The sequence below is a fragment of the Cariama cristata genome, unplaced genomic scaffold (assembly GCF_000690535.1).
Source record: "Cariama cristata isolate BGI_N322 unplaced genomic scaffold, ASM69053v1 scaffold9513, whole genome shotgun sequence".
NCBI lineage: Eukaryota > Metazoa > Chordata > Aves > Cariamiformes > Cariamidae > Cariama > Cariama cristata.
Window position 1 is genome coordinate 63650 of NW_009608922.1, and position 18751 is coordinate 82400.

At 45.7% G+C, this 18751-nt stretch overlaps 1 protein-coding gene across 1 annotated transcript; it reads right to left on the reverse strand.

Annotated features, from left to right (window-relative positions):
- Positions 1–12539: 12539 nt before the first annotated feature.
- On the reverse strand, positions 12540–16435 carry AREG (amphiregulin; the record flags this gene model as incomplete). Its single annotated transcript, XM_009697340.1, has 4 exons — positions 12540–12829; positions 13773–13875; positions 15639–15797; positions 16252–16435. Coding segments are annotated over 3 exons (431 nt in total), but the record flags the coding sequence as incomplete, so codon positions are not given.
- Positions 16436–18751: the final 2316 nt, after the last annotated feature.

The following is an 18751-nucleotide window of genomic DNA, read 5'->3' on the forward strand; positions in this document are numbered from 1 at the left end:
AACCCTTCGGAGTATCCAGCGTTGGGGGCACTGGAAAATTTTACCGCCGTGCTTCCCCTCCATAGTTAATTCACTGATGAAAACAAAAGATGGGATTTCTGTCCTTCTTCCTTCGGAAGCAAGCTAGATCCAAGACAAGGACACCAATCCACCTTTTGTGTAGGTCTGCTGGTTGATGTCTTGTCGTGCCTCGATCTCCCCAGATGGATGCAGAGGAGTCCTTGGCTGCACAGCACTTTACCAGGTGCTTGCAGAGTGCAGGGACCAAAAGCCCCAGGATCCTGCCTCTAACGGTGCCTGAAAGGAAGAGGAGTGGGACAGTGCAAGTACAGAGCACGAGGCCAAAGAGCCTACGCCATTCAAGTTCTGCCATCGTGTGTCTCAGGGTCATCTTCAGAGGGAGGCTGTACTTTAATCTTCTAGGTCAGCACCTTTCACTGAAGTTCTCCTTTCACTGGCTCTTTGATTTTAAATCCATTTATATTCCAACTCAATCTGTACTAAAAATAGGATTCCTTACTAAGAATGGCACTGGCATTACTCACTTTCTGCTACGTTCTCGACTCATGCTACGTTGCCTCACCTCTGGCTGGAGGAGTGTGCTGCAGTAATCATCCACAACTATGTGCTTCTGTGAGCAGGTTTTGAACCTTTGCCATTCTTTGGGAGCTCCCACTGTTTTTTCTTTCATGTGTTAATACAGTTCAGTGGCTTATCTCCTTTCACATCCTTGGGGCACACCTCTTCGCAGACTGTATACTGACAACCCAACCAAGTGAGAAAAACACACAGGAGATACAGCCATCCCCCCTCCTCCTCCTTGCAATTCAGGCCAATCTGCAGTTTTCAGCTGAAAGGGATGCTGTTCTTTCTTGCATTCAGGAAGAAACAATTTGCTCTCCCTGGAAGCTACTGCATCCTTTGGCTTTGACCCTCAGCTGCTCCACTCAAACTGCTCATCAATTACTAGCATGGAGGCTTTCGGGCTTTCCTAGTGGGAGGTAGAGGTACACTTTTCCAGCTCAGTTTCATCAGATGCTAAGCATTTCTGCAGGGTATTGCTCCTCCTCAACATGCCTGGAAACCAAAGGGTGTGGGAGGTGGGACATACCTCTGGCCAGGTCTAGCTGGGTAGTTAAAGGAATCCTGTACAGGATTTTGTTTTCTTTTTTCAGCATTCTTTTGAGTTTTGCACACCACTTTCCAATGCAGGAACGTGTTTCCTCCTGCTATCCATGTCAGAGGTGCAGCCAGTGCCAGAGCTGACTGTCATTTATTTGCTCTGATAAGGGGTTAAATATGCACAGGTAAACCTGGGCGTATGTTCGTAATGCAGGTGGCAGTGATACTTTAAAGGAGGCACCTTTCTTTGTTCCCTTAATGATTCACTCATTGGGAGTGTGGGAATTAACCTATATAAATTTTTGCTACTAAGTAGATACACCTAGATCCTGAAATAGTGGATGGGTGAGAACCAGTTATAGAGACTCTGCATATTGTCCTGGTAGCACAGAAAGAAACAAACCCACAATGGTAGGCTGGGAATAAATGACGGCATGGCATTTCTCAGGGCAAATTCTCTCTACCTCCTGTTTTCCGGTGACTCAACAAAAATCCTACGGGGCAGCAGCAGACACCTGCAAGAAAGGCCTGACTTGACCGAGACCTTCAACCGGGCCCTCTCTTCTGGGGGCTAAACTCCGACAGCTGGAACTGCGCACGGGTGTAGCCGATACAGCTTAGACTCAGCAGTGAGCACAGGCAGCCATATTTTGGTTGCACCAGCACTGGGAGGCAGGTGTGAGATTGCATCAGGAAGGCAATATGAACAGGGAGGCTGGCTTTCCAAGCCTGGCTCAGTGCCCCCTTTGTAAGCTGTAGCTTACACCTTGTCAGCTGGGAGGTGGAGAGGAAACAGATTTGTATTTAGGGCACCTCACTAACGGAGAATTTGTCCCCCTCCCGCCTAGCTAGAGGAAGAAAGAAACCTTCCTGGGAGGCTGTGCAGAGTAGGCTGAAATTTCCAGACTAACTCCTGTGCTCCTACTATTTTCTGATTTTGTTAGAAGAACATTTAAGGCTCAATTAACAAGAGCTGATCAGCCTAAAATTCTTTACAGAGGACAGATCAATCCTTGTTTATCCACTGGAAGTTATAAATTACATTAGCATCTGAGGAGCTGTGCAGGCTGATGGAAGCATGAGGCAATGGTCAATGCCCTGTTGCTGGTTTCCTACAGCTTGGAAGGAGGTCACACAGCGCTATTGTGGCTAGTGTGATAAGGTCTTGGTTGCTTAATATCTTCAAGGTAGGCTCCATAGGGTGAGGTAACACCCTAGACAATGCAAAAGCTGCCCGCATCTCGCCGGCAACTCCAGCCAACCTCCCCCTCGCAGCAATAGCCAAGAGCACACCGCTTCGGACAAAATGCGGGGAAGAGCTTAGAGAGCACAGGTCTGAAGGAGACAGCAAAGAGGTCCAGGAGAGGCACTACCATCACCTGCAGTTGGGCCAGGACATCAGAGCGGTGCTAATACACTAACGGGACCCTTAATGGTCACAAGTGAATCACAAAAGTTAGAAATGCCACGCAGAGCTGAGTCTCACATGAGCTCCTGCAACTGTCAGGTCTTCACCCCCTGCGCCAGGGATGAATTCCCCACTTAGCTGTGCTGATACTCCCAGAAGGCACAGTACATTCCACAGGTCTGACAAAGGGTGGTGAGAAAAGGATGCTTAAAGGTGTGAAGCACCATCAATCTCAGCTTCCTAAGGAAGGGAAAGCAGAGGGCTGGGGTTCCTGGTGAAACACAGTGCAACTCACAGCTCAGAAGGGCACATGTATTGGGGGGAACAGCTATTCATACGCACAGTGGTACCATGCTGCCGACAGGACAGGGACTACAGCAAGGAGAAAGAAGTGCTACCAGGAGGCCATAGTCCAGGCAGGATGAACCCTTCTTGGCAGCGCAGCACAGAGAAAAAAAACCACCTCCAGTGGCTCTCTCCTGCCCAGTGCCCTGTCATTTTGCTTGGTGGCCCCAGTCACATCGGCCAGGCCTCCGAGCTGCAATTAGGCACGTAAGCCACAGTAGTGTACCTGGGCTGCGAGCGAGTGTCCTCTGGGAGCCCAGGCAGACACACCACACCAGGTCACAGCAGAAGGTGTGTGGGCACAGCAACCCAATGCAAGCCACTCTCTTGTGTGGCATATCCTGTTTCTCCCCAAGACGTGTACAAGGTCTCCAGCTTAGCCACGCTTGTGGGTGATACCACCTGTTTAATCAACGTTCTCTGTGCCACAAAGTCATCCCAGATGCTTTGCATTGGAGACAGCTTTCCCAATAGTCATTAGCAAGGGGGGGGAGGTGAAGAAGCAATTGTCAGGCTTCTTTTCCAATAGTAATTAGCAAGGTAGAGGGGTGAAGAAGCAATTGTCAGGCTTCTTTTTGCATAGGTCGTGGCATTAGTAGCAAACTGTCTCCCCAACCCCTGCTTCCTCCTCCCCTGGTAACTGTGAGCCTCTCCCTACACTTCACTTTGGGAGCTACTGCATAGGAATATTTCATAAACAGGCCTGAGGGTTTGTCTGCTGCCTGTCCTACTTCCTTCAGCGCACCTGAGATCAGCTGGGCTGGAATGTCTGCCCGTATCACGCTCCCATGCCGCCTGGATGGGAGATGGAAACTTACCTACTGAGGTCGAAGACAGCTTCTCACTCATGGTCTCAGTCTCCCAGCCTAAGCCACATTACAGTTGGCAGGCGGGCCTCCCAAATCATGATGTCGACCCTAAAAATCAAGAGAGCAAATAAAGTAAGTCTTGTTATTTTCAAAAGCCTTCAGGGTAGCATTTAGGTCATACACTGAAGTTCATCCCTTCTGGTCCTAAGGGGCCATAAATGACCTTCCTGAAAACAGGTATGTGAAACTTTAGGTTCTCAGGCCATGCCTCCATGCCAGGAGGCAGTCCTTTGTGCAATACACCATTAAGCATCTCCAGGGACTAGGCCCCCGAAGGGACTTTCTCATCTAGTCCTCCACAGTACCAGGCAACTGTAGATACTTAGATGTGATGTGCACGCGTACAAATACATGTACAAAGTACTTTAAGCTCCTCCAAAGCTTCATATTGAAACACTGTTAATACAAAAGACCAGAAACTACAACTGTTTCCTCCTTGAAGCACCATCGCTGAGGGAAAGGTTCACAGTGAAGTCACAAGTGTTGATAACCCTGCACAAAGCAGTCAGTCCGAGACATCCCTGCTGAAAGGCTAGAGTGCTTTCCATAAAGTTATCTGTATCATCAGCTCTAAATCAGCACAGACCAATTGATTTCATCTTCCACTAAACAAGGGCAAGGCTCGTCCTTGTTTTGGTAGATGTTCATCTGTGATAGTTCTGTAGCCATGACGGTGAAAGACAGTATGGCTTGGTAGCACTTTTGGTGCTGTTTCACTTATCATTTCACTCAGTCACTGGGCTTGGAGACCAGGGAAGGGTTAATCCCTTCCCTGCTTTTGCCAGGCAACAGCTGTTCCACTTTCAGGATCCCTGGATCACCCAGGTTTTGGTGAGGTAAGTGGATGTCCTTGCAGGAGCTCCTGTGGGAGGAGCTTTTGGAAAACCAGTCAGGACTGGTCCCACCAGCCCCAGGAGCATTCCTGATCCCATGCTGATGCAACTGGATCCGATCTCCTGGCAGACCAGCTGGGTGCTTTCCAAAGAGCTTCCTCCAGACGCTGAGCCCAGACCGGGGATGGCTGTGATGAAACTTGAACAAGGGGACAAAAGGCTTTCGGCCTTCATTAAAGTTGGGAACACTTGATGAAGATAATGCTTGTTATTAATTGGCTCCTCCCAAGAAAACACGAGCTGCCTTGTTTCACTGCAAGTTTACCACTCTTTGGAGCATCTCCCCAGCACTAGGGAGACCATGGGTGTTGAATCAGGGTGCTGAAATTGGGATGTATGAGTGGGATTCATTTAGAGACTGTTGTGCAACGTCAGTGTGAGATGGTAAAGCACAGAGTTATTTCAGTGGCAACACTCATCCTACTCCTGCTCGGGATTCAGTGTTGAACTGCTTTACGTGACACGCTCTGCAGCAGAGCATGGACTTAAACGCACCCTGGACGTGAAATAGCTGAATGGTGAGCACAGCTTAAGTACACTCCAGAACCAGGTAAAACCAGAAACACGGTTTTAACAGAGAGAAGGATGCAAATTCAAACCATGTGTTTAAACTATATTGCGGATGTATCGGGAAGGCCTCAGTTACTTAAGCATGTCTTCTGAACAAAAGCAGCTACTAGCACAAGCCAAGATAATCTCAACAAAGAGAATTATGAAATGTTTAATCATGTCTTAAAGCAGAATTTTTCAGATCCCAGCAAAAGGATGGGAATCTCCTGAACACTACTGTTTTCCTTGAGCTCCCACTAAATCATTGACAAAACTCATGCTGATGCTACCGGGACCGAGATTAGACAGCGCGGATGGCTAACACACTCCCCACCACCACCGTTCACCCCCCCTTCCCAACTTTTCTTGCGATATTTTTGCTAACAGACACACGTTGTTGAGTCTTGCACTGCTTGCTCAGTAGCATTGCAGTAAGTGATTTCTTATGTAAATCATGCCAGCCCACAGAAAAACCAGTTCAATTCCATTCTGCACTGCTGGGATGGACATAGAACAGAGAAGTGCTAACGATCTTTTTTTTTCTCTTTTCTTTTTTTTAAAAACAGAAAACCAAAGACCATGCATAAAAGCAGTCACTGCATATCTTCCACTGCAAGCAGAATTACACTCGCACCTGCAGAGACTACCCCAAATAGAAAATTCCCCCTGCTATCTATTTGCAAGTGCCACCACCAAGCTTGTATGTGCAACAGCAGTTTCTGTGCACCTAATTAGAGGTTTGAAACCGCGGAGCATTTTTGTCCATGGACCTCATGTTTTCTTTCAAATCTTAACTTCAACTTTCAAAGGCATGGCTATGTAGCTAACGGCAACATATGTTTTCTGCGTGGTGTCTCATAAAGTCCATATATGTGACTGAGAAAATAAGTGTGCAGCCATGCTAAGGGGATCCTTTTCTTCTTATTGCTGCTGCTAATGCAAGTTTCCCACAGGCCTGGAAATGGTTTCTGTTGTTATCCACGTCCCAGCGTGCATCACTGTCAGTATCCCGTAAAGCCTCTCCCCCACTGCAGACAGGTAAGAGGTGCTTACTGCTGAGCCTACAAAAGGCACTGAAGCGCTGGCACTATGGTATGCGCTCACATAGCACAGGGGCCCTTCCTTACTATGCCTTAATATTCCTTGCTATGCCTTTCCTTAATATTTGCAGTGGTATGAGAGAGGTATTGATAGAATTTAGCACTTTAAGGGCTCCTTCATAGGTGATAACAGTGCTCATGGGAATTACCCTAGGTAAGTCTTAAAAACTGAAAGGGAAGCTACTACTTTTCCACAGCAGGGATATTTGCTGGGGAGTTGTAACGTAAAATCCTGTACTTATTCTGGTCCATTTGGCTCTACTCTGCTACTCTATCCTTCCACCTCAGTCCCCCTTCCAGCTGAAATCCCAACTGCTGCTGCCTTTTTCAGGCAATATGCTAGCGCTTGTGTAGAACATCTAAACAGGATTAAGACACATCACTACTGTTCATGGTCTTCAAAAGCTTCCATCGTAAATGAGAGGGACTAAAACCTGACAGGACATTTGTTGCCCTAAGCCCTGGTTTGCTTTTGCTCTTTTCTGCTCCACCCAAGAGGTGTCTGCCTTTCATCCCTGACGGTAATCATCTCCGGGCACAGGACAGGAAAGTGCCTTTTAACTGGAAGGAGCCAGATCCACAGGAGGCAGATATGGCATGAAAGCAATGCAGACAGATACCAACGGGAGCCACGCTAACTCTGTGCCTATGGAAATTACATTTGAAAATTTCATCTGCAACTCTTTCTACCTGCATTTTCTGTGTGCACCTTTAATCATGCCTGAACATAAACCACACTGCTTAGAAATGTGAGGGCAAAGGATGCAAGAGGAAGGGAAGTCTTGTGGCTAAAACTTGGGACAGCTATCAGGTCCAGTTCTTGTTCGACCACCAGTGATTCACCTTACCACCCCAACAGTGAAGTAAGGCAGGCAATGCAGATCTGACAGCACATCATAAGATCTGGATTGTTTCTGAGGTGCTCAGACCCTACACTGACAGGAACTGCGGACACTCCAGTAGAGACCTTTTAAAATATATTCATTGCTTTAGACACCTAAAAGTCATTTCTGTTTCCACTCTTTTTTAACTAGTTACCTGCAGTGCTGGAGAGATTTCCTTTCCTAAGTAAAAAGAACGTAACTGATGCTAAAACATGAACCTCCTTACCTTCTGGAAAACTAGCAGGTTCCAAGCACCACCCACGAACTAATTCAGTCTGTAGGAGGCTGCAGTCTGATAGCCAAATACAAATTCATTGCCAGCTGTGTAAGGAAAACCACAGTCAAAGAAGGAAGCTATTTTCCAAGGTCTAGACCAAAGCGTCGGTAGGCAAGAATCCAAAGGCAGTCAGAAGTAATGACGGTGTTATCTGACTGAGCGTGCATAGCATTGGAACGAGGGTATGACATCTAGGTTAAGACATATTGGAAATGCTGGGTTAGATCAGACTCTCAGGCTATTTAGCTTTGCTTTTTGTCCCAAAATGCAAAGAGAACAGGCTGCATTATTTCAGTCAAAAAATGTTGAGCTGAGAAGTGGAATTTTTCTGAATTATATGCAAAAAGATATGTCTTTTTGACACAAAAAGGGTATGAATGAAAATTTGTTTTTTCTCAAGGAAAACTGCTATTCTCCTTACTAGGAAAATGTATTTTGAAAGCATTTCTTTACCTTGGACTTAAGATGACCCACCTCACAGGTCTCCTTTGGTTAAAAAAGGCACAAATCCTGCTTCTTTGGCTTTGGGCCTAGATCCGCAGTAAGCAAATAGCCGTTTCCCTCTGACATTCACAGGCGGAGCTGTCTCAACCCAGCAAACTCACGAGTCATAGGCAAAGCCAGACCTGCAGTAAAGGAGGATTACTCGCTCAAGGAAGGTGTAACCAGCAGAGGAACGACAGGTATGTACAGCTTTGTTCATAAAATGAGAAGGAATCAAGGTTTGCTCATGAAAGGCTGTCTGACCCTTCTGTCCACTGATCTATCTCATGTGAACAGACTCCAACACCGACACTGACAACTAGCCCTTGCTCCTCGAGCACGCTCACTCACTGCATTCAGTTGTCACCAAGAACGCGCAACCATCGCTTCTTATCAAAGATAACGCCCCAAGAGCCAAGTGACTGCAGGATTGTTCACTGAAACAAGACATACTGTTAGCACATTGAGAAAACCTCTTCAAAAAGAGGCAAGCATTTGTTGCAGTTAACAACCTTGCTTTCAGATATGTTTGCCCAGGTAGTTTACTGAAGTAAGAGCAGCACTAACAGGCTAGGTAAGTATACTGATATAAAAACTGCTCAAAGTTATTTTAAGAACTCAAAACTTTATACCAGTTACTGGAAATGGCATCAAACAACTCAAAGGCGGATTTAGGCAAACCACTGCACAACATCTACTTGCGGCCACTGCCGGTACAAACACCTTCACAGATGTCTGTGTATACCTGGATTTACCAAGGAAAAGAAAACATCTTAAACTTGTACCTTTTCATTGCCATAGAGAACTGGCCTTCCTGTAATATCCAGCAGGCCAAGACTCAAAGTAACATCTGCTAGTGCTCGGAGGGAAAAGGGGCATACTGGGAGGAGGGAAGCAAAGTGCAGAAGTAGACAGGAAGCTACTCTGGTCATAGACAACTGCAAACCACTCAAAAGCACCATAAATACACAACAGAGGAAAACACCGTGAAGAGCTGTTGTTTTTTCTACAAAATGCAATAATGATGGAGAATGAAACGTTCGGGAAAGAAGAAGGAATTGTGCAAGCAGACATGACCCTCACATTACCAGAATTCCTGGATGCTGATCTGGGTATCGAAAATACCTTGCAAAATCAGCTGTGTGTGCAGAAAACTGTGCAAGAACATCAGGTTACTCTTTCAGGTCTCAGCTGAGGCAGCTATAAGTGACAAGGACACAGAAGCTCTCCTGTCAAAGTAACATTGCCACTGGAAGGTCAAGAAAAATCTGGAGGCATAGTTTATTACTAAGATGTGGGACCAGAAACCCAGGCATGCTTAGTGGAACTAAGGTAACTCCATGATGAGGGGAGCAGGTTAAATGCCAGAGGATGTATATATCCTGAAAAGCAGACCTAGCTGTGCAGGATCAACAATAAAAATTATCTTTGGTCTTGCCCTGCAGCAGATCAGATTTGCTTGTCACATAAGTGTAGCATCCTCAGACAGCAAGAGACTTCCAGACATATAGTTCCACTCATCGGTTGTGGGGATTTTTTTTAAAGCAACCAACCCACTGGACATGGTAGGTCTCGGTGCTTTTGCATCAAATTTACATCAGGAAGCTGGTAGCAAGCTGTTCTTAGTCAGGGCTGTAGCTCAAGTGAAAAGAAAACAAAACATTACTGCTTGTTAGAAGTTTTAATCGGTTAAAAATATAAAGGATTTTTTTTTTTTCTAAATGCAAAGTTGTACATCAGTTCTGAACTTACAATTCTGTATGTCATTCCTGGACAGGGAGATTTGCCCTCAAGTCCCTGTACTAAATTTTTCAAAAAGGAATTCCTCCAGCAAACACAGAAAACATTTTACAGTGCTTGACAAGCCACCACAGGGAACACGGGAAGTTCCCTGCCTAGCACAAGACAGCAGCCATCTCTTGGGCACAGAAATGTTCTGCTAGCAAGCACTGCAGCAATGCTGGCTGTGACTGACCTATAGCAAAAGCCTCTTGATGAAGGAGTTGCTGGCTGCCCTACCTCTCAGAAATCCTGGCTGTAACCTAAATCTGTAGAGAGGAACAAGCCGCCTATGAAGCCTGCCCTCCACAATTTCCAAACTTCCAGCTAAGCAGACTCAGCTGATTATTGATACAAGTTCTAATCCAAGCCAGGACAGTTCTCAGCTGACATCCAAATTTTCAGGAGTCCAGCCTCCCAGAAATAGTTCAGTTGGGACCCTCCAGTTCCTAACTGCCAACTCCTGGAAGATACTCCCCAGTCCACTCAGTAATCAGAGCATGAAAACTACACAACAGATGGAATTTACAAGTTACATTAGCAGCTTCATTCCTGTTAGGCTTTCAGGCTGGGAAGGGATGAGGGAAAACAGCTCAGTTACCTATGCTAGCATTGGTCTAGCCTATCACATAGAAAACCTGGTATTTACTCCAGAAAGTAGACCAGAGATAGAAAATTTTCTAGAAGAGTCTCAAGGCTTTCAAATGGGAGTTACAATCCATCCTCAGTCTCACTAGGCTATGGCTCCGTTACCACCGAGACTGAGCTTGTTTACTCCAAAGCAAAAAGCTTGGCATGACCAACAGAAACAGCCTTTCTTGCCAGAGCTCTAATAGCAAATGTCTGTGGAAAAGCCGCTTGAAGAAGTACTGTTTACTTTGGTAATGAAGCAAGTTGCCTGGAATGAAGTCTTGCAATCTTCCCAAGAGATGTTGCAATACATTTACCTGTACCTCAGCTACATACCATACGGGCTGCTCTGAGTCTGAGAACTCCTTGGCTAACTCAGGAGGCCAAGGCAAATATATCTCAGCTACACCGGACAGGACTATGCTCTACTCCGACACTGGGTACACAACATGGGTCCTAATTGAAACTGGTTTGGGGGTTTGGTCTTTTTTTTTTTCCCCTTCTCCACTTCAAGCTAAGCCACAGCCAGCAACACATCTTGAAGACGCTTTTGAGAAACAGGCCTCAAAACAAGGTTCTTTGTCATCTTCTTTATAACTGTGTCTTTAAAGCCAAACTCATCCCTTTTATACTAATTTTTTCAGGCAACTCTGAACTGAGACCCCAGCTCACTGCTAGAAGTGTTTAGAGGGAACATCAGCAAACAGCTGGACCAATAGCTACCTGGGGAGGAAAAGAAATTCAAGGCAGACTGTGGAGGCCAAGGCATCCTTTCTGTTTAGGGAGTCACTGGCCTGAGGCTATTCTGCTTTTCCTCATTTAAAACAGTTTCAAGCCGCTGTCCAAGTTCTCCCTGACCGCATGGAGATGAAAGGCTCTCTCTCCCCTCTTCAAGTATTCCCAGCTCAGGAGTCCAGCGCAAAGGGCTACTCATTTGCTCAAACTTCAGCTTGAGATCTCACTTCCAACGAGGTGGCTCACTTAGCCCCTCCCTAACCCAGTAACTAAAAGACTGCTTTGTAGTTGAATTAAAAAGACTTCCTACTGAAACAGGTACTCGCATTTGCACATTTTGTTTACAAACAACTTACAGTCTTGTGAGAGCACCAAGCTCATTTCACACAGGCCTGCAGTTCTTCACAGCTGCACTTTGTGCTCTCAAGTGTTGAAATTCCTACTTTGAGGAAAAACCAAGCTCTAATTTCAAGTGTTTACATGTACTTCCAAGAGCAAGAAAAAAATGTTATCATGATTAGGTTATGTAAAAAGTTTAATTATAAAATAAATAAGTTTGTTATGGAAACATTAAATATTAAATACAGTAATAAATATTTACACATTTACAGATACAACTTGACAATTAATGGTGTTTCTCTGCTACCAGAAGAATTCTGCTCTGTTTATACAGAACACATTCACTCTTCCAAGAAGAAACTGAACTCAAATATTACTCTGTGCTCAAGACTGCACGGACAGTTCAAGAAACCAAGGACACTTGGGTCAGAAAAGTTTGAGGTAAGTTCTTTGCACCAGAAGGCAGAGCACAAGAGACCACTGCTTGCAGAGTGTCAGTGCATGAAATTAATTCTTCAGAGGAACAGGTTCTTGGTCAAGTTTAACTGACTGGATCTGATGTCAAGCATTTTATACTTTAAGTGCTGCTCAAAGCAGCATCAAGTATCTGGGTAAGAGAAGTAGCTTTGTGTTTACAACAGACAGGTTCAGGCTTATCAGCTTGTTTGAGCATGGATCTTTTCCTTCAGATACAGAGCTTCGGATCTTGCATTTACTGTCTCAGCATCCTGAGGAGACTAATTTTAACTTGGGCTAGCACACACACAAATGGATAGCTCCACTCACACAACGAGTCCTACTGAATTCAGAGGGATTACTTTCCACACACACAGTAACAGAACTGAGGTGTGGCTGACAAAGATCTGTCACCAACACCCTGCAAGTCAGAACTAGAGATGAGGTTCTCTGAAGCTGATATCAACAGGGAGCACAGTGACAGCAGAATTAGGTTTTTCATCCACTGAGGTCTAGGGACAGAAGCCATCCAGAGCTCTTCCCTTTCACTTTGGGAGAAGGGAATTTTCTCCCCTCCATCCATTCCCAAAAGCTGGAACAAGCGCTCTCCCTTTGAGTTAGAGTTGCCAAAGGAGACTTGCGAACAGAAGAAAGTCCATCCACACAGCAGCTGAGACTGGAGCTCCAGCACTGATAGAGAGGGCTCAGTAGCAGTAGTCTCTAGCAGGTCCTCTACCCCACAGTGGCAGCTCCTTCCACACCATTGTGCCAAGATGTAGTGGTAACTGTCCTCCCCAGCAAGCAATTCAGCAGCAAGTGGCATGTTGACATCTCCTTGCAGCAGCCTCCGTCTTGATGAATCAGGGCTTAGTGGCAACAGCTCCAGCCCACAGTGTCCAGTGGATGTGTCAGGTAACCAGAGGTACCCTGCAGCTTGGCAGTGGCCACATCAGAATTGTTCTGTAAGGGGCAGACCAGGCACGTTAATCACCACCCAAGACATGAGCACTCTGTGCCAGAACCACAGCAACCCTACATCTGAGGCAGGTAGGGTAAGGATGCGCACACACCTGAGGACACTCCGCTAGATACTCTTCAGCTTCAAGTAAGCCTTGATCAAAACCCTCCAACTGTCACTGGACAAGGTCTGTAGCTGACATGTGGCAAAGCAAAACTTTGAGTTCTGCCAGAACTTCTCAGGACTATCCTTTACAGTTTCCTCCTTCAGCTTACAGCATAACTCCTATTCAATAAGGGTCCTCGAGTCTGCTGTTAGGTACACTTTTGCTCAGAAGAGACCAACTTGCTTACTCATTAAAATCCACTAGATTTCTCCCAGGAGTGATCCATCTAGGCCAAGGAGCTTTAGCACTCAGTTGCTATGACAGTATGCAACTTGACTGAGAGGTTGCCTATGGTCCTCACAGAATTGGCAGCTTTCTCTTGGTCTACAGCCTCTAAGCACCAGAATCTGCCTGATGCCTTATAAAGATGCCATGAAAGTGCTCAGTACTTCTCTCATGAGAGCTGATTATTCACTTGGCTGCTGCACCATCTTTCATGATGGAAGTCTACCATGGTTTCTTCTACTAAATCTGCCTCTGTCCAGATATTTAGGGATTTTTTTTTCTTCACAAGTCCACTTATCTCAGTACAGCTTCCTAGCCTCACTTTTTCTTTAAGACAGCAGCCAGAAAGTTAACAGAGTCGTTTAAGAACTTGCACAGCTCAGCTGGTTTTGGGAAACCAGAAAACCAAACCAGTCACTCACACATAACCTATGTGTTTCGAGGCACCTGAAGTGTTAAAAGCAGATATTAGCTTTGCAAAACATGCATGCAATTCTCATCTGGGTAACTCCAGCCTAGAAGGATTGAAAGGCATTTCAAGTCAGCTTTCATACCTGCTTTCTCCTCATTTACACACCAACATGGCCATTTCTGTTTTCTTGTCGAAGTTTTTTCCTTTCTTCTTTCTCTTCATACTGAGGACACTTTTTCCTGACCCTGTGGAATTACGGCATGTTAGAGGTCATTTTGAACCCTGACGTACGTCCTGTTGTTACCAGTCCCCACATCCTCTCCAGCATTTATACTCATGTCCTTTGAATCCTCAAGCAATTCCTCAGCACCAGTATCTTTCAAAGCAGAACAGTTTTTAAACATTCAGCATCAAGCAGTATCCGACGATAAAATCCAGGAGCCCCGAGTTAAGCACTGGTAGTTTTGCCTCACAGATCCAGGGCTTCTTGGCTTAAGCCCAAAGAGGTAGAAAGATGAAGAGGGTTTACTGCTGGAACTGAGCAAAGCACCAGGAGACCTTCTGGGGGACAAATTTCCTGGTGCCTTTAGTGAACATCTGCAGAGACCAGACTGCCTTCCTTGTCCCCACAGCAGAGCCCCGTGTACTTCGAGCATCTGAAGTCCCTGTCCCCTTGATGCGTCCCTTGAATGTATCGTAAACAAGCTACTTCCTGATTTTCCCCCAATTTCTCCAGTCTTTTCTAGCAACTGTTCTGAACAGACTATCTAGCTCCGCTGGATGAAAGGACAGATTAATGAACTGCATCCTTCAAACCTGTGAGGGTTCGGAGCATGAAACAAATGCAATCCTATTCCATGGCTCACTCCAGAAACCAACAATGACCATTTGCTCTTACAGCACTACAGAACTGGTTATCTCTCCTAGCAGCAAGGAATGAGGCAGTGTTCAGAGAACAAGTGTTCATCCCAGCATTCCTCAGGTTCAGATCTTAATATGAAGCAACAGTGAAATGACAAATGCACACCTTGTTTCCTGAGTTGCAGGAAAGGGTACAGCACATACCCAATTCTGTTGATGTACTTCATCAAGATCTAAAATTAGATCGAACTTTTGAGTTTCACCTCCAATATCCCAAGCCCTGCAGTCTCAGAACTGAAGGACTGCTCCCATACTCAGGAAACGCTCGAGTTAGGCTTCCTGTGCTGAGTATCTAACCTCAGCACAAACTCCTGGCAAACACACTGGCAAGAAGCAAAGGCACAGGCAGGCATAAGCTGCTGCATACTGCTTTTTAGCAGGTACAAAGAAGAGCTGAATACATGGCTTGAAACATGTACCCAGAAAAGCTCTTTTAACTTATTCACAACAGGACCCCAGATTCTGATTACCTGCCACGCTGAACTGTCAGCAGTTGGTTAGCCTGGAATGACTGTCCCCTCCATCTTAACAGCAAGCAGTACAGTACTTGGGACTGACCTCATTTGTTCCCTCATTTGCTTCCCCCCAGTGTAAGTATTTAAGCCCAGCGACCTCCATTAATAAGTGGGCAGCTGGAGCACCATTTCCTTCCCTCCAGCTGTGTATCCAGTTGTTGGGTAACAGCCATGCATGAGGCTGCCACATTACTGCTTGCAGGCTTCTCCACAAGGATTAGGGAAGGCACTGCTGTATCAGCATTAATGCTCCTCCTCTGGTTCCCACTGATGTTCTGCAGCACTCTAACTATCCCAGTTGTAGCAAGAGCAGAAAGGTTCTTGTTTTACAAGGTAAGGGTCACAGGCTGCGCACAGCCAACAGCAAGGGAGGTCAAGTGAACGCTTAGTCACTTACAAACTTCTCAGACCTTGCTTTTACCCTCCAGACATACCCAAGCTGGGATAAGAATCCAGCCCTTTTGGAGGCCTCCCACACAGGTAATTCAGACAAGCCATGCACATTTTGGGGCTACTGGGCACAAGCCCCGCTCACACTTAAGCTAGACAGACAGCAAGAGTACAATACTTACTGCACTATCACAATGATAAGTACAGTAATGAAGCTGATGCTTGAGAGCAGGACAGCTACCACTACCAACACAGTCTTCGAGTAGTCTGCCACATCATTCTTCCTTTGAGTCTTCATGAACTGTTCACCACAGCGCTCACCAAAAAAATCCTGATGACACCTGCAAGTAAACATTAACACAAGTTCTTATCAGCTCCAGCGCTGTCCGGAGCCAAGGACACCCACACACATTCAAACCTGACTTAGACATCTTCAGAGTTTCCCATGAATCTCAAGATGCTCGCTTCAGAGCATGTTCATGAAATGCAGTCACTGCTCTAGCACAAGGTTTGTCAGCATTTCAACAAGTCGAGATTAGTTTGGGCGTGATGTTCCAGGAAGACACGCCTTTTCATTCTTTTGGTTTGAGTTTATGACCAACTGATGAGTTCAGCGGCTTGTTATGCATCTCAGATTCCATCATCACTTCATTTACAGGGCAGAGAGATTCTCAGTCAAAATACTGCAGGAGATGGATCTATGCCAAGTCGACACTGATTTTTTTTTCCTCTGAGCCCTCATACGCCACCGGCTCATGCCAATCACACCTAACTCACAAGGTACAAGTAACTTACTTGCAGGTCACCATCTGGAGATGTTCTAGGTATACACATTCACCATGGATGCAAAAGTTTTTGTATTCCATATCACAGGGAGTCCCTTTCTTTTTGTTTTTCCCTTTGTTTTTCTTCCTTCTTGATTTGCCAGCATTCTTCTCACCCCCCCTCTTTGTTGGCTTGGGTTTAACCACAGGTTCAACTGAAAAAAGGACAAGACGATTCAGTCTAGCAATGTGAAAAAGCTAGATTCTGCGACAACTGAATTACAGAATTTGGTGAGGGGTAGGGGGATGGTCACTGCAGGAGAACCTGTGACCAGGAAGCACAGGATGCAAGTCAGCATGCAGGTGGGCATTTCACACCCAGCACAAAGGCAGCAAGCTTAGAAGCTCATTAGGTGCAACTCTGCCACCATTAAGCTCTGTGCTCTGCAGACCAAAATCAGTACAAGCAGATGAGCTGAGAGAGCCACCAGGGATGAAGAACAGCAGAGCTGAAGGACTGCAGCATTTCACAGCATAAGATACTTGAGCGAAACTGTACAGGTTCAAGCAGAGACCTGTAAAGAACACTGAGTTCACGCAGAGCCAAGCCATCCACTAGTTTTATATTGACTCGGGCACAAGGCTAACGGCCTCCATTGCTCTAAACTCTCCATTTGCATCAGTGATGAAAGGCGTTATAACTCACTAGATAGTTCTCAGCACTTGCAAAAGCAAGGCAGCTTGCTATCCCAGTTCACATACTTGTTTCTCCCAAATAACCTGCAGTGCTGTCTTCAGCATTTCCAGTTCTCCTGCTTTGAGAGAGATGCCAAGTGCACTGAAGGAGCAAAGGCAGGAGAGTTTGCAAGAGCCAGGTTACTTGTTCTGCCGGTTACTGTTGCCCCTCATTATCTCAATTAAGACAAACCTCTAGAAGACTGTTGTTTAAAATGCTGGTGACTTAGTAGCCTTTGGATTTAAGCAGGGACAATCATCTTCCTTTCGCTGGGAAGAACAAGCTAAAGCCAGTCACTAGGGGTCTTAAGCTCCGTAGCTGCTCCATGCAGCAGTCAAAGCTCGATAGCACTGTTTTGGAGCAAGTTCTCTGAAGAAACCATCCCTTTACTGCGAGTCATAAAGCAAGTCTTCTCAGGGCAACACTGTGCTGTTCAGGAGTAAGAGCTGGCCAACTAAGTTTGAATAGGTCTTAAGAACAGTAGAGCTAGTCACAATACTCTCCAATTTCTCTATTGTGCTCTGCAGACCTAACAAAAACAATTTTTGGAGTATTACTATTTTACCCAGAGCACTATGCATATGGACAATCACCACAATAGGATGCACCTGGATCTGACTACTTCATAACTCTGTATTTCTAGTGACAAGAAGAGAGCCTGCACAAAGAAACAAGGTGTAGTTCACTGTTGTCTAGACAGCTGATCGTTTTAACTTCTAAAGCAACAAGCCTCGCTTGAAGTTACTTAAAAGCAAAAATGCCTTCAGCAACCAGAAGTCTGGTTCAAATGGTATAAGCTATATTAATATGTAAACAAGGAACACTGTCTCTGCAGCAAGGTCTCCTGTCCCTGGAAGTGTGAGCTTACTACTGACAGTTGAGGTCCCTGTTCCAGCCAGTTAGACTTGATATTTAAGTTCACACTTTCATAACCGAGGCCATTTCCATTCTTCCCTCTTCAAGGCCCAGCTTGTCAGTTTGATCTCCGTGGCCCTGTCTGCAAACTGCATAGCCAGGAAAGCCAACTGCAGTCAAATCATAACAGCTTGAAGGCTCCACAGATAAACGTCATGCCAAGTAGAAGAGCTGGTCCACAAACCAACCACCTTTGGTTACAATTCTGGTTTCTGTGCAGTTATACAACACTTAAGTCACCCAGCCAGCAGTTTTACAGGTCAAACTGCTCAATAACTCTGACATTCCTGTCTCCCCTAGAGGTCTGCAACCCATGAAAGACTTCAGCAAGGGTCCACAAATTCCCCAGACTGAGCCCCTGGAACATGGTCCCCCTTCATCTAACAGGTCCTTTGTCTCATTCATGTTTCAGGGTGTTTCCACAGGAAAATTAGTAGCCAGATCCTCTCTAGAGGGCAACAGCACCAGCCTGCTAACGTCTACAGAGGCTCAAATCCCTTGTAGGTACTTGGCTTGTATTACAATTGCACTTAGGCCAGAACCAACAAAATCCTCCCACTCCCATAGTCAGGCGGGCTATTCAGATCTCCTCACAGTTGACAAGTGGACAAATTACAATAAATTCATACAACAGCTATTGGCAGTAAAGTATTGCCTGAAAGATGCTTAACAAACTTTCCTACAACCTCTTAAGGGGTTTAAGTGTTTGCTTTGCCAGGAAATTTTAGTCAACACCAACCCAAATAAGTCATCATGAAAAAACAGCCTTGGGAAAAAAAATCCTTGGAACAGAAAAGACAACCTGATGTAAAACCCACCTTGAGGGCCAAACAGCACCCATAAACCACACTGATGCTTCCATGCGAAGTCGGCGGTAGGC